Source organism: Varroa jacobsoni, unplaced genomic scaffold, assembly GCF_002532875.2.
Source record: "Varroa jacobsoni isolate VJ856 unplaced genomic scaffold, vjacob_1.0 scaffold_114, whole genome shotgun sequence".
In the NCBI taxonomy this organism is placed as follows: domain Eukaryota; kingdom Metazoa; phylum Arthropoda; class Arachnida; order Mesostigmata; family Varroidae; genus Varroa; species Varroa jacobsoni.
In genome coordinates this window covers 32,945-48,249 of record NW_019213016.1, presented here as the reverse complement: position 1 = coordinate 48,249, position 15,305 = coordinate 32,945, and the positions used below count along the sequence as shown (strand labels likewise).

General features: G+C 38.7%; 2 protein-coding genes across 2 annotated transcripts; one reads left to right on the top strand and one right to left on the bottom strand.

The window, feature by feature from the left end:
• Positions 1 to 5,035: 5,035 nt before the first annotated feature.
• und (methionyl aminopeptidase und) lies at positions 5,036 to 6,762 on the bottom strand. The gene has a single exon (XM_022843807.2). It carries the CDS (start codon positions 6,568 to 6,570, stop codon positions 5,146 to 5,148), a length of 1,425 nt encoding a protein of 474 aa, XP_022699542.1. The 5' UTR covers positions 6,571 to 6,762; the 3' UTR covers positions 5,036 to 5,145.
• A 328-nt stretch (positions 6,763 to 7,090) lies between these two features.
• On the top strand, positions 7,091 to 13,930 carry LOC111266394 (tRNA (guanine(10)-N(2))-methyltransferase TRMT11; the record flags this gene model as incomplete). The annotated part of the gene is made up of 7 exons (XM_022843860.2): positions 7,091 to 7,509; positions 9,367 to 9,550; positions 10,226 to 10,441; positions 11,123 to 11,324; positions 11,684 to 11,957; positions 12,447 to 12,780; positions 13,035 to 13,930. Coding segments are annotated over 7 exons (1,782 nt in total), but the record flags the coding sequence as incomplete, so codon positions are not given.
• Between the last annotated feature and the right edge of the window lie 1,375 nt (positions 13,931 to 15,305).

Here is a 15,305-nt window from a genome sequence, read left to right as displayed (position 1 = left end):
ACTACTTGTAAATACAACGATACAGCCGGTTAAAGTTAGGGTCCTGCCTATTCCAACATACGGTTTTGCTTTAGCTTTTAGATTGAGGACATAATTACAGCTCACTTCATGTAACAGCACTCGTTAACTCGCATACATTAATAGTTCACATATTTAAACTTAGTCATTAAGCTCGGGAAAAAAATATCAAATTTTAAAATGAATCAAACGATATTTTGGTGTAAATATATACAGACAGATAACTTAAAACTGATTAGTGCATTAAAGAAATTGCCCACTAGAACTGAGCAGAAGCCATATGGTGCGCCACTTGGCAAACGCGATGCCCACCACCTTCTCTGTTTTTGTTTTAACTCATAACAACTAATTAACGAAAGAGCTTCGTATAAAGACTAGTGCACCACATGCCAGCTTCACCATGTACCTGTTTTGTTATTATTATTATTTTACCTTTAATAAACTAATTATATTTACGATAGAGATGACGTCGGAGTCAGCTATTTCATACGGTGACTATAAGCTAACAGCTTGATCGACAACACAGTTTGGTGTTGATTTTAAACACGAAAAATGATAATTAACTTTCTTTTGTTGTTTCGCAACTAACTAAATTAACAACAAGCTCTAAGGGCAAAAAGCAGATTTCCTAAATGGTATAATAGTATGTGGCCGACTAGCTGTACCTGCTGCGCAGTTTTTTTCCAGGCTGTAACTCCAATGACCTACACAAAAGTCCGGGCAATCCGATAATTTTAAGGGGTCGTTTAAGTAAGGTCCGGCAAACAAACAGACGGAAACAGTCTTAATAAAATAAACGACAGCACAGAAAGAGACCCGCAGGGCATTTTGCTATTAAATACATTTTACTTCATCCGTACAGAGGCAGATGGCTAATCATACTTAGAGTAGAAATCACGTTAAGTAATCTCTAAAATGTTTGTTTTAGCTACATATATTACCGAGCGTCGATAAATAGCTTGGATAACCTCTCGCGTAATAGTTAACATTCGTTTCAGGCAACGAGCGCTATCACATAAAGTAGATTCCAGTTCCTGAATTCTTTATTAAGATGCACATTTTACCCTACATGACGTGAATGATAAATCTGAATCAGGGTGCAGAATTCAGCTTCTGGCATCAAAATTGCAATGACCACTTTTATGACCTCTTTACGCCGGCTAGAATTCAATTGGTCACTAAAGTTGTCTATTCCTTCTGGAGGGTCGATGAAAATCATTGAACCGTTATTTTACGCCATTAAAGAGTTTAGTATTTTACTCGTGGACGTTCATGATGTCATTCTGATCCGTAATGCCATATTAAGTTCCCTGTAAAATTTCGATGTTTTCGCTTTTTGGATGTTGCTAATGTGAAGCTAGCAGATTGAAATTTTCTAGTTTCTTATTAAAGTTTTTCAATGTAACCAGAACCAATTAGTTATATACACTCGCCTTCTTGGAAAAATACTCGTTGCTCCTGCGATAGGTGTAAATGAAATCACCCGATAGGTTGATATTGCTTATGGACCGGGAAGCTTAGCATTTATGCAACCGCTTGGCACCATATCTGTTTTTATGTATCGGCCGCTGTCGATTTCATTTTTCCCAAAGATAACTTTGTCACTTTTTTTAAATGTATATTATATATATATGTATGCAAATATATTTATTTGATTTGACTAATCAGCATATTTCAACGTTAGAGTATCAATAAGGGTTTTTAGAAATTATGAAACGTCTTATTCTCTTATTGTCACGTAATTTCACACTTTTGTCCCTTCTTAACGCACGAAATCTCTAATCCCGAGAAGATGTTGATTGTATGCGAGAAGTGCGTCTTCGTTATGCAATGTACGTTCGGTGTATGGCTTTGCGAATTTCTTCGAGCACCGACTGTCTTTATCAAGGAGAATGGGTTGTACGATAGGGACCTTAAATCATATGTATTAACACTAATCTGTAGAGGCTAGGATCCAAAATTCAAGGTTGCGCAAACGTAGTTAACGATATGTGGCGATATTTTTCCTGATCCTGCCGTACTTTCACAATGATTCCTACGTCGTCCCCTGCTTACGCATTTTATGCTGTTTTATGCTCGTGCAACTATCGCCGATCAGGGATAATAATACACAATTCTGGTAAATCTTTTGTACATTCTTTGGCTTTTGTAAAATACTGAACGTAACGGTTGTCTCTCTGAACTCTCAAGTTTTAAACGATGCTACGGAATTTCTTCTTCTTCTTCTTCTCGATTCTTCTTGTCGATTCAGAATTTCTAAGTATGCGCAATGTTGTCTTGGGGATCTGTGCAGTAGATTTAGAAAAACTGGAAGCAGTGATAGGATCTGGTCCTCAATAATACGTTTCAATGGTGAACAGTACCTTGTATGATTAGCAAAAATCTGTAGATTTCTTTAAGAAGATGACACTTTTAAGTGATACCAAACGAAATCACCGAAAATAGCCAATGGTCTGGTATTTTTTACTGGCGATGAAAAACCTTTGCCGTAATGTTGTTTCAGTTGTTTCATTTTTTATGACTTGATTCAAATTTTCTCTGCATAAAACGAAAAATGTCCATTTTACCTTTAAAGAAGCGTACCTTACATCAATTAAAAATGTTCTCCATCTTACTAACATCCGCCGAAATGTTTTAGTGTTGGCTTTTTTTCTATATTGTCTGTGGTTTTCAACATTAGTCCCACGCCTATCATTGGCGTCTTCTGCTGCGTCATCAGCTCGCCCTTTTTGCATTTCAATCGAGGCTAAACGGCGGATATTGTTGACCATGATCATTTGGGTTAACACGGCTAGTTGTTAGGCTATAATCTTGATTGACACAATAGACGTGATAATTTCTTCCACAGTATAGTTTGAACACAGTTTGTCGTGCAACACACGTTATGCACACTTGCCCAGCACAAATTAAGCGTACTTGTCCAGGCAGCACAGTTTTCACACTAATGATATATCGACGACGCTAACAGCCAACTTGACTTTTTAAATGCTAATGCAGCATGGTTTTCACACTTGGAAAATGAGTACGAAATGGTTCGCATCGATTCACAATCAGCCAAATGAATATTACGCTCTATGGAAAAAAAACTAACTTTTCTCTTTTGGAGGAAAAGTATGTGGCTTTATCTTTTACGCATACCTTTCCAGGAGACTAACAAAAAATTAGTGCAACCTGTATTTTTTGAAGAACCATTTTAAAAGTTATAAATTAGCAGAGCTGGACCTTCTGTAGTCAGTAAAAGTAGGTAGATGGATGCTATTATCACGAATACCACAGGCATGTGAGAAGAGATTCAGAGACACCGCACTGTACATTGCCTGTATTTTACTATTACGACAATATACGTGACAATTAGAATGATTAATGAATTGTAAAGACAGAATCTACTAAATGCGACTCTACTGAATATATTCATTTTTTCGGCTTTAAGAAGAAAGAAAACATTTGTTATGTTGATGATTTCCCAGGTACAAGGAATGCCAGACTCCTACGTATATAAAGACGTGATCCAAGTTACTGTATGGCGTATGGCTACGCTATTTATAGTGTTTTCGTGCGCTAAAGCGATGTTTACACATTGTTTATAGAACTGCCCAAAAGATGCAAAGAAGTATAAAAAAAAATAAAGTTCGTGTATGTATAACTTAGGGGCAAAGCTTCAATTTAGCCGTTAAGCTAAAGACTCTTGTTTAGCCTCTGTGATGCAAGACAAACATTTGTTCTCGAGACTATGTAGATATCGTCAGTGAACTTCAATACGTTACATCGAGTGTGTTGATTATCAAGAGAACAAGTGTTTTGAAAGATCCATATTGAGTAATAAAAAATGTTTACTTTATTTACACAAGTTGGTTGTGCGAGAATCGTGACAAATTGGAGATTTAGCTACCATTGTTAAACAAAATAATTGACTTATCTAGTAGTAATCGTTGTAGTGATGAATAAAAGTTTTACAGAGCGTTATGCGATCCTCTCGCACCACACAGAACCTAAGTTACAGTATATGATTTTGATTCAACAATTATTTGCTGCTAATCCTGCCCATTCGCATAATGGCTACGAAACTTGACAAAAGCTACGCATCGATATTTCTAATGTCGAATATTGTAACATGTCATAGGAAATAAGGGTTTTACCTGGAAGACGTTTTTATATACTACTTAGTCTAAGCCCACAACGGAATATGATTTATTTATTAAAAATTCCATGCTTCACTTGTTGAAAAATACGAAGTCGAGTGGCATTTTCTCGACATGTCGTCTACCCAAGTACCTTTAACTAGAATCTAAAAAACTGCTATTTTAGGTAGTAGCCTTTAACCTTAGTTTTGAATTCAGCAAGATTATTAGAAATTTTTAATTGATAGTGGAATGTTGGCTCCTGATATTACAGCTGCCTCTTTGCTCGTTTGATAGTGTTACACAAATACAATATTGCCTCGACAAATTCCTAAGACTCGCATTCTATTATATGTCAAGTTTTTACTACATAAAAGCTTGGAGGTCCACTAAATTCTTGCATCACCGTGTAGCCCCTTTCAACGACTTTCGAAGGCGTTGACGGCTGCCGAGAAGCCAAATTGTGCGGATACTAAAAATTTAGTGCTGTGTGAACCTTCGAGGCTAATGTTGACCAACGAAATAAAAGCATAGCTTGAATTGCACGATTTTGAACGATTTGGAACCTATTATAAGACCTTGTTCTTGATTTTAGATAAGGTTAGTGTAAGCTGAAGCGAAGAAACGGCTTAGGTATCATTCGCAAGGATAGTATCTAATTGCTGATCCGCTTCTGTATTTTGTCACATGAATGTGTTACAAACTGGGTTGCGCTTCAATGGAGGGGGCCGTTGTTAGCAAAAATAAAATAATTGTTATCTGTTGATTAGTTGGAAGGGCCCTAGGAGTTTACCGCATGAGAAAATTATATGAGAAAACACTTTTATATGCAGACTACAAAAAAAATCTTTATCCCTACATTACTACCTAAAGATAAAAATGTATGAATACGCAAAGCATTAGCAAAAAAAAATATATCTTTATTTAACATTTAGTTAGTATCGCTAGACGACTAAGCAATGAGTCAGTAATCAAACAGCAACCGGACAGAATCGGTTAGCCAGTTTGCCTAATAGTCCGTTCCTTTCGAAACGACTTCCTTGCAAGTCGGTCGCAAAATAATAGTGTGCTCATACTGGGCTGTATAGCATCCTTTAACGTCGCAGAGTGGCGGATACGGATCGATAATGCCCTTATCGCAAAGATCTTTGAGGGCCATCAGGTACTTGGTTTGGCCCAATCGATCAAGCCAACGCCGGCAGAAGGCTAATGTCGAGAAGTTGTCATTGATCACGTTCAGAAGTTGTTTCGATGAGCTGAGACGCAGAGGAACATGTCCAACGTCAAAGTTCTTCATATAGTGGGATACTTCCATATCATCATGCACAACACCGCGTCCCGTTGACCCAAAAGTCTCAATAGCAAATACCTCCCCTTCTTCCATACGAGTTTGATCGCCTCCTTTGACGATAGGCACCGTTTTTCCGGCATGAATGCGGTATGGTGCAATTGAATGACCATTGAGATTGCGGATACACTTGACGGGGTAGATTTTTCCATCGATCTCCACTTCGTAGCTCTCCATCACTTCTTGTACCGCTGCGCCAATATCGCAAAGACGGACGTCAATTCCAGCAGCCGCTATGCCGGCATATGTTGCCTCCCTAACAGCCTCAAGGAGTCGGTCGTACTTGTTGTCAAACGTCCACGTGAAAGCGCAGTCGATAATTCGCCCATTGATATGGGTACCAAAGTCGATCTTGCACACGTCCAATGCATTAAACACGGTTGCATCACCAGCATTTGGCGTATAATGCGCCGCAACATGATTCAACGAACAGCCAGTTGGGAAGGCAAGACCAGCTTTCAGTGAGTTCTCTTGGATGAGTTCTCGGGCTGTGTGTTCTAAGGTTTCACAAATGTGTATCATTGACATACCTGGTTTTACGTAACGCTGCATATACTGCCGGGTTTGTCTATGCACCTCGGCAGCCAGTCGAATTTCACGATATTCCTGTTCGTTTATTAACTCAAGAGCTTTCTTCTCCTCAGACGTGAAACGATTCTTCGCGGTTTGGCCATTACTCGGCATGTCCTTTGGCGTCGGGTGCATAAGACATTCGCCCGTTGGATAATCCTCGTTAGGATAGAGCTCCTTCACGGGTATCGTGGGTGGTTCGGTTTGTGTTTTTGTTTCTGCCGAGCCACTACCACTGCCACTAACTCCGCTGCCAACGGCAGTTTTTCTCTTGCGGTTACGCTTCTTTTTTTTCTTGTCGGCTGCATTTAGCTTGTTATCTTCCCCAGCTTCAATATCCTCAGCATCTTCGCCATCTCCTTCTGCCCCCGCGTCAACCTGCAGCTGTTCAACCATCTCTGTAAGTGTTTCCACGTCGTCATCTTTTGTCTTCTTAGTTTTCTTCTTTTTAGAGGAGGTGCTCTGAGCAACACCGCACGCTCCATTCGTGACAGGGTCAGTTTGAAGTGCGCTCATGTTTGACGCTTACGTTCGCATATAATAATACGACTAGTCACAAAAATAACCAACGCCGGCTGCACAACTAACTATTGCTTACTATTTTCGACCGTCGTTAGCATAGAAGCCAGGTAGCGCACCAAAACGAGGCGCAATTTCAGTACGATTCATAACATCAGTGAGTCCATTTGTTGACAAACACGGCTGACGATACAAGATGTTTACCCGGGTGTATTTGAGTTTAGTTAAAAACAATGGCAGTATTTGGTCAAATCCTTAAATACGTAAAACGCTTAGTTGGCCTTGCAATGTAGCTATCCACTTCTTTCGCAGTCCTTATAAACGGTGCATGATGCCAACAGGCAGCATATGCCTACTCACATCGTATATTCGCGCCTAAAATTCAAATCAGAAAGTGTTGAGTTATTCCATTGTTTTGGCAGGAGATCCTTAGCGCACTGTCTCACGTGCGCTTTTAGAATATCGTCTTGGCGAACTGTGCACCGGGATGGCGCCATAGCGACTTAGCCTGTGATAAAATTCGGGTCGATGTTCCAGTGAGCTGAGTGTCCTGAATCGCGCCAGTATTGCGGTGTCTATCCTGTTCTTCTCCTCGGTGAGACCGAGGTGCTTAAGATTTCCTAGGCTGCTCCTAAGTAACACCATTTTAGAGTCACAGAGTAAGGTGGCCGGCTGGATCCGCCGGTCCCTGGCCAATTTCCCTGCAGCCGGTGGAGTAATTGGGTCGGTGGACAATCAATCTAGCCGTGCCAATGCGCCTAACGTTACACCGACTGGATCTTCAAAGGTTCGACTTTACCTCATATGGTTTGCGCATGAACATATCGAATTTCGTCATGCTGAACTTCAGTCACTTATCGAATTGTTCGGCGCGAAACTCGAATTTGTAGGACGTCGATTAGAGGGGCGCCGATTGTGGCTGGTAAATGATGCCTGGTGAGTATCAATAATCAGTCTAAATTCTAAATGTTATCTTGTAAAGATATCTAAAGAAGACATTCGTTATGGTCACGTCGTAGGAGGCTAATATTATCCATTTGAGTAGGTTATGTATGGGTACAATACGTAAGGGCTTGTAGCTTTAAAAGGTATTCAGAAGCAATTACAATATATATCAACAGCAATTCAATTTTTTTAAATTCCTTAAAGTCCCATCAAAATAAACGCATAATTGCCGCTGACTCTGTGAGTGTTGTTATTTCCTAAACAGCACATTTTAAGTGCTTTTGTTCGAATCACACGTGTGTCCACATTGCTGAAAACTATATTTATATACACACGTGTCTTAACCCACCTATAACCGATATACATTCGTATGGCCAAACATGTTCGGGACGGCACTTGCAAATTCGTTTTATGGAGCCTCATTAGCCAAATTAGTGCAGTTGGTGGTCGGATCTACCGGCTTTCTAATGATGGAAGACAGAGAAGCCGATTATATGACATATTCATCCACTTATATTTTCTTTTTCCTATTAGTCTGGCTCAAAAAATCAACCGACGTGCGCAGTGCTGAATTATTCCATCTCAGTAGGATATGATGAAGATCCGGACAAAGTGAAGTACGAATTGGCAGATTAGTGACAGGAAAAAAACCAAGATTACTACGTGCTTAAATGCTTATGTATAAATACAGACTCCATTTATTGAAAAACGACCGTGTGATACTACCTAATCGATCTGTTGATTAGCAGTGTGAAATATTAAAATTCATTTTAACCAGCTCAGATGTCTTTATTTTACATACGCGAAAATTAGCGCATTGCTTTAACATACTTTCTGAGATGAGATATTTGCTCAGAAGTCCACAGTATTTCATCGCTAAGTACCCCTACATTTATAACAAAACACGTTCCCACTGGATATAGACGCATTTCATTTCGGCATGACTTAGCGGCGATACCGGACGTTAAACTCGAGCTCCTCATCTAATTCTTTCCTTAATAATATCTTTGCCATGCCAAATAACAACCAGCGTTAATGCCAATTTACGGACCAAGGCACTTAAAACTGACGGCCAGGCAAAAGTAATAATTTACGTTTAATTGGGTTTGTAATGTGTTTTACTAGCAAGTAAATATCGTGAATGCTAATTTTAACTAGTTAAGAATTAGGAGGGCTTGCTGACATGTATTATAACGGTTTTTCAAAAGTTTGTCAAATCACTGTAAACTTCTTTGCGAATTGTGCCCCTTAAATATATGGCAGTTTCTGATAAGCACGAGCTAGCAAAAATTAACAAGAACATTGCTAAGCGTACTCAATGTTTTTTGTAGTACTATTTTAGCTAAAATATAGGTATGATTGCACCTCACATGATCGTTTACTTTTTACTAGCGCTCAGTAATTCTAAGCACCACACTGTACGTTAGGATCTCTGCTTGAATATCTCATACTGATACATCTTAAGCTAATAGTAGGTTGTAAAGAAACTGTGTAAAGTAATCGAAATTCTGCGGGCCGGAGTGGTGACAGGGTTGAATTGAACCATGAGGCTTCGAGTTCCCCTAGCTGCGACGCAATGATTCCATTTCAGCTTTATCTGTTTATCTACAATGTTCAAATGCTTTTATTTTACAATGTTATTTATCCTATCGTTGATAACGTATTTAAGTTGGCTTTAGAAAAAACGGATTGCACATTAGGACATGGTGGGTCTCTTGAAACAATTCCATATTTTTCAATACGTTTCCGCAGGCCCTAGGACCTTAGATCGCCTTGAGGTCTAGTGGTAGGACCGTTTGATCTAATTTGATTATGTGGTCTTTAATTGTGACTGTCTTTGATATGTAGCTCCAACGAGGCCACGCAGAATACGGTGGAACGCCCGTGGATGGTTGTGAAGTGTGAAGATGAACAACACCTCGTGAATATCTGCTCAAAAAGTATCCTTATACGGCATGTTAGCGAGTTGATGGCTGAAGGAGATTCACTTCAAGACGTGGTTGACCAACTTCGTGAAAAACAAATAGAACCTGTTAGTTGTAGTCATTGCCTTCACTGCTATTAAAGATTACGGAAACTTTTGTATTGCTTCTTCATTAAGCTATTCATAAATATGGCATGACGTGCGCTCGTTTTTTTTCTCTTAGAACTTATTGTTAATACGGTGCACTGTACAGCTTACTGCTACTGAGCCTCTCGATTTTTGCGTGCACTAAATATAAACATGTTTCGAAATATGTAACATATAGTTTGTTAACTTATCCATAAAAATGCGATCATCTTATCAAAACTACATACGCCTGTATACTAGGGCACAGATTGCAGCTTTGTTAACTAGAACGACTAACAGGGGTCGTAAGAATTGTACCAATAATGAAGCTATGCGTGCGGATAAATTTAAGGACATGTGTGTACAGTTTCGACTTGCAGTGTAAAGAGAAAACATTTCAAGCCATATTATGTGTATGACTAGCAATTTCATGACGATCCACTACTGAATATCATGAATCCGGAATGTTGGTCGTCGTAACAGACATCAATATTCACCAATAGTATCACCGAGCTCATTCCATTTTTGAGACTAATTGCTATTAAAAATAGGGTATATATACTAGGCTTGTGTCCGATTTCTTTAGAACATGTAATACACTAAATTTGACGTCACTGCAAAGCAGGTTGTTATATAATCGACATGTACATATTGCAGCACAATGACACCTTCAAGTTTGAGGTTGAAGCTTTCGGGAAACGAAAAATCCCGCGTTGCGATAAAATCGCCAAGATGGAATTGTTCGATTTTTTGCCATTCACCGGCGATATAGACCTACAGCAACCCATCTGGACATACCATATTATTGAGTATTATGGTCAAGAGAACAACTGTGTTCCTAACCAACCTTTCAAGGTTTTCTTCGGTCGTCAGGTTTGTTATGTCACCCCGTTATTTCCTATTTTATGTGCCTTATTGTGGGGGTCGTAGTGAGAAGTAACGGCTTCTACAACAATTATGTAGTCTGCTTCATAATATCTTAATATATAATCTGTGTGCTAACATCACGTTACATGCTTTTTACGAGTAATAACAAGTTTTGAAACTCCTCAAAGTTGTTATTACACTACCTACAATTCCTGATTCGATAATTACATTACTGAATTTGAGCTTTATAGCCTATCGCGTCAAATATATTGAAAGATATACCTAAAATATCGGAAATTCCATACCGGCAGCTGGAGCAATTAGGCAATTAATTATACTGTTATCTAAATAGCTTAGTATTCATTCGCGGTTGATACCTTAGAATATGGAATACAGAAGCTCATAAATGTTGATCAAATTTGAAAATATTTCCTTGTGGCATTTTTAGTAATCAAGGTAAATTGTTTCAAGAATGTTTTGGAACTGCAGCTTTCCTTTAGATTTCGGTCCGTAAAACGTGCAGTACGTAGTGTTCTCGTTGTTAGTTTTAGGCAGTCACCAGTAATATAGTTATTGGTTAGCTAGCGACTTTGACATTATTTTCCTTCTTTATTTAATGTACTGCCTATTGTGTACGCGTGTCATTGATTTTAGCAATATCAGTAGAAACTGTGTACATTTTTGTAGGTGGCCGAGGGCCAGCGGGAGTTGGTCACACGATTGTCTCTTAAAAATCGTGAGTTCATAGCAAACACGTCGATGGATCCGACGCTATCGGTCGTCATGTCGAACTTGGCGCAGACTCGTTACGCGGACTTTGTTTACGATCCGTTCGTTGGATCTGCAAGTCTTCTTGTGGCGGCAGCCATTCATGATGCTTATGTGCTTGGTATGTATTGAAGCCACAGCAGCATACGAAAACGAATATACCTTTCGAAGCATAAAGTAAGAAGCATTTGGTTCTGCAAAAACATTCGTAGAGCCAATAGAAATATGTTACGTTTAAAGTTCCATCTTAACCTTATGTTGAACTTAACGCGAAAGCTGTTTTTTCTCGAGTACTTGTAGCACCTTGAAGCCGAAACTACAGATAAACATGGTATTCTATTTTACTGTTAAGAAAACTCAGATACACAAAAGAGGGCACAAACGATGTTTATGAGATGCTCACTTGTCTGCTCATACTTCGACCACCTCAATTAAACAGAAAATGTCCTGAAAGAAGTGGTTTTGTGTAAATGCGTTCAGGAATGGATATCGATTTCATGTTGCTTCACGGCCGCGCAAAGCCGACTCGCTATAACGAGCAGCGACGAAAGGAAGGCGAAAGTGTTCGCGCTAATCTTCGACAGTATGGCCGCGCAGGTCGATACGTGGACGTAATTGTGGGCGACTCTTCCCGACCCGTGCTACGAACACTGCCATTACTTGATGCCATTCTCACCGATCCTCCATACGGGATTCGAGAAAGTACCGAACGGATTGGAACCAAAGTGCCTGGTTACACCGTCCCCGGACATCTGTAAGAAGCCTCATATTTTGAAGTCAAAAAATCAGTTTATGAAATTAGAAACTGTGGTGCTATTATCACCATAAGGTTTTAACTCAGGTGTTGGCTCTTATCAGTGATTGTCGGTTATCTCACATTGTAGGGAAAAGCAACGCATTTTCAGCACCTGTTAAAACGGGTACGGTCAGCACAACGGGAACCATGATAAGTGATACATATGTGCAGTCGCTGACTGACAGGCGATTGGGTGATTTCTGTTTTTGTACAAATCTTATATTGGTTCTTCGAAGTAAATGGAAAAAACTAACACAGTAACTGTTAGAAAATGCATGAAATTGTACTCAATTCAGAATACACGAAAGTATCTTGATTATGAATTGCTGAATCTTACCTCACTTCCTTTGGCTTTCTCCGGTAAAGGAATCCTTCCACGAAACGAATGTATGTGTATATATAGATATAGATATATATTCCATCATATGCTCCTTTGGATATTTTCAGAGCAAGTCAGCACATACCTTCAAAAATAAGCTATAGTTTACCGGATGTGATATCTGACCTGATGCGTTTCGCTGCTTCATCTCTAAATTTGGGTCGGCGGCTTGTGTTCTGGATGCCAGTGTACCGGCAAGATTTCTTGAGGGTTTTACAGGAAGAACAGCAGCAACAACTGAAAAACGAGTCAATTGAACCTATTCGGAATGATCGGGGTGATATGGTTTCAAGGGAGCTTCCTTCAGCAGCGCTCCCATTTCATTCTTGTCTGCGGTTTGTGTCTGCTTCTGAACAAAGACTGACAAGTCACTCATCAAGAATACTGCTCACTTACGAAAAGGTTCGCTGTCAACAAAGACTGTCGTTTTATAGCTTAATAGTTTCTTCTGCTATTGCTATTATTAGATGGGTATTGAGTAAAGAATTTTCGGCATAAGGATTTTCGTTGTGCATCGATGTCTTTATCCTTCTACGAATGCCAACAATTTAAATATTTATTCTCTTTTGTACAAATTTTTAATATAATTAAAATGATAATTACCAAGACAGGTATGCTAATTCATAACGACATCTCTTATTCTTCTGTGAACTCAGATAAAGGAGCCAAAGGATGGTGAGCTCGAGGAATCCTCCGGAACAGCCATCCATAATATCAATTTTCGTGACAGGTATTTTGCTCGACGGGATGCTGATCAAGACATAGAGGTATCAATTGCAGCTCCACAAGACTTACGGAACAGAGAGTAGATGAAGTGTCGTACCGCCCGAGTGGAATATCGCAACGGCGTATTATCATGTGGTATATATTTTCCTAATCAAGAATATTTAAGCTGCTGGATCACGCAATAGGGTCCTCTGAAAGATCACACTGGGCCAAAGAATGTACATTTCAAAGAGGCTGGCAGCATAGACAGTGGCAATGTTACTCAAGTGTTAAACGGAAGAAAAACCAGGATTGTGGGAAAACAATGACGATAAACATATCCTGGTTGGCTGATTTATAAGAAAGCTTTCTGAGTGCGTTTGTACTCGAAATCGCTAGAGTCACAATTCAGTAATATTCACAGGCTGTTGACAGATTGCCTTCGCCATATTCTACTATCTTTTCAGCAGGTGCGTCTTGCAATGCCCTTTTGTTCAGAATTCATCGTTGGGATTGTAGCTGCAATTACATGCTACACTCTATCCTGACTGCAAAAATCTCGCCAGGAGCTGATGGTCGCTGTCACTGGCACAAAATATAGGCGGGCAAAAGCAATTGAGCCCTCCGTGATTGATAAACAGTGTAATGGTCCGGCTGAATTAAGTCCAGAACACCTGGGTACAAACACGAATACAAATATACAAAGAGTCATGGCAGTTATGCAGAACAAACTATACTTGCTTCCTGTCAGATAAGATATTATCTATATATTGTGCGTTAGCTGTTACAAAAAGAATAAAAAAAAACTGATCATTTTACAATGAATCTATTCTGTCTAACACACAAATATGAGGCTGTTCTCATTTGTTTAGCCTGCTTCCATACATTGTATAGACGAAACGTTTTATGAATATTTTTTTTACTGTAGCACGATAATAGCTGTGCGGTAATTCTTTGGAAAAAGATTGTGAAATGCTTAGCATTTTCCAATATTTCCAATATTTAAAGATAAAGTTATTCATTAGATAAAATTTGTTCAATTTATTGGCACTTAGCAGGACATCTTTATGGTAAGCTATTTATGAATTCAAGCTTACTAGAATACCATTGTGTTATATATGAACGTGGTATCTAAAAGAAAATAGTACTTTTTCGTTTTCGTTATTAATTATTAATATATGCTTTAGAATTTATTTCTAAAATTAATTTAGAACTGCACCTAAATCACTGTATGTGCGATGAAATTAAGTTCGTACAACATCGTAGCTCGATTTCTAATTTACGACAGACCTCCATTCTATTTAAATATACAAGACACTAAAAGGCTTAGGTTTCATGACGGGATATTTGGGAGCCAATATGAGCATTTCCTTTTCGGCATCTCATAACTTTATTGGCAGCGGTTTACAACCGACTTATGCCGTTTACATGGTTTGGTCATACATTATTGGTCATTAGCATACGACTTGTGAAAACGCATATTTTTGTTAATTTAGTGTCTAAAGTAAAGGTGCGCACTATTGGGGCTTTGAAACTGAGACTTGGATACTGTCGATGATAATAAACATGTACTGCTTATACAAATGAGTACAAATGTCATTTTCACGAAAATCTTCTGTTAATTAAAACTCTTTCCAGTTAAGAAAATAGGTGTTAATAAATTAGGTTTCTAGTATTGCTAGTAAAAGCACATTACCGGGTTCACTTTACCCTTTATATGACGTCGAGATAATGCTATACAGTTGAAATGCCTTATAATGTTCATATCTAGAGAATCACGAAGACTAGTTATACTGAAGTTAAGTTTTCCATTGTAAAGCTGTTCTATCCCTTGTCTAACAAACCACTTGCTTTTAAGTGGTTACATAAATTGTCGGCTGAAACTGAACTGCTCACGAAAAATCAGCTCTAACAAGGAGGCGATTATCAACTTCTGAGTGAAAGACATTTTTTTTAACAATAAGTGTAGTTCCTGAGAGCTTAAAATACTTCGGAGTAAAATTTCAGTTATTGAAGAAATAAAATATGTACACAGAACTGTAGGGCAGCAGTAAGAAGAAACTACTGACTAGTATTTGTCTATAAATGTTTAATATTTAAATACCGTTTATAGCACAGATTAAATTTTAAATAGTATTGGATTCGTCATAAACTTTGACACTATGGTACTTCTATCGTGTTTTTTGATAATATCAATAGTACATTATGGTACATAAATTTAA

What these genes read in the sequence shown, in the direction of transcription:
- und (XM_022843807.2), bottom strand. Translation starts at nt 6,570, where the DNA reads ATGAGCGCACTTCAAACTGACCCTGTCACGAATGGAGCGTGCGGTGTT.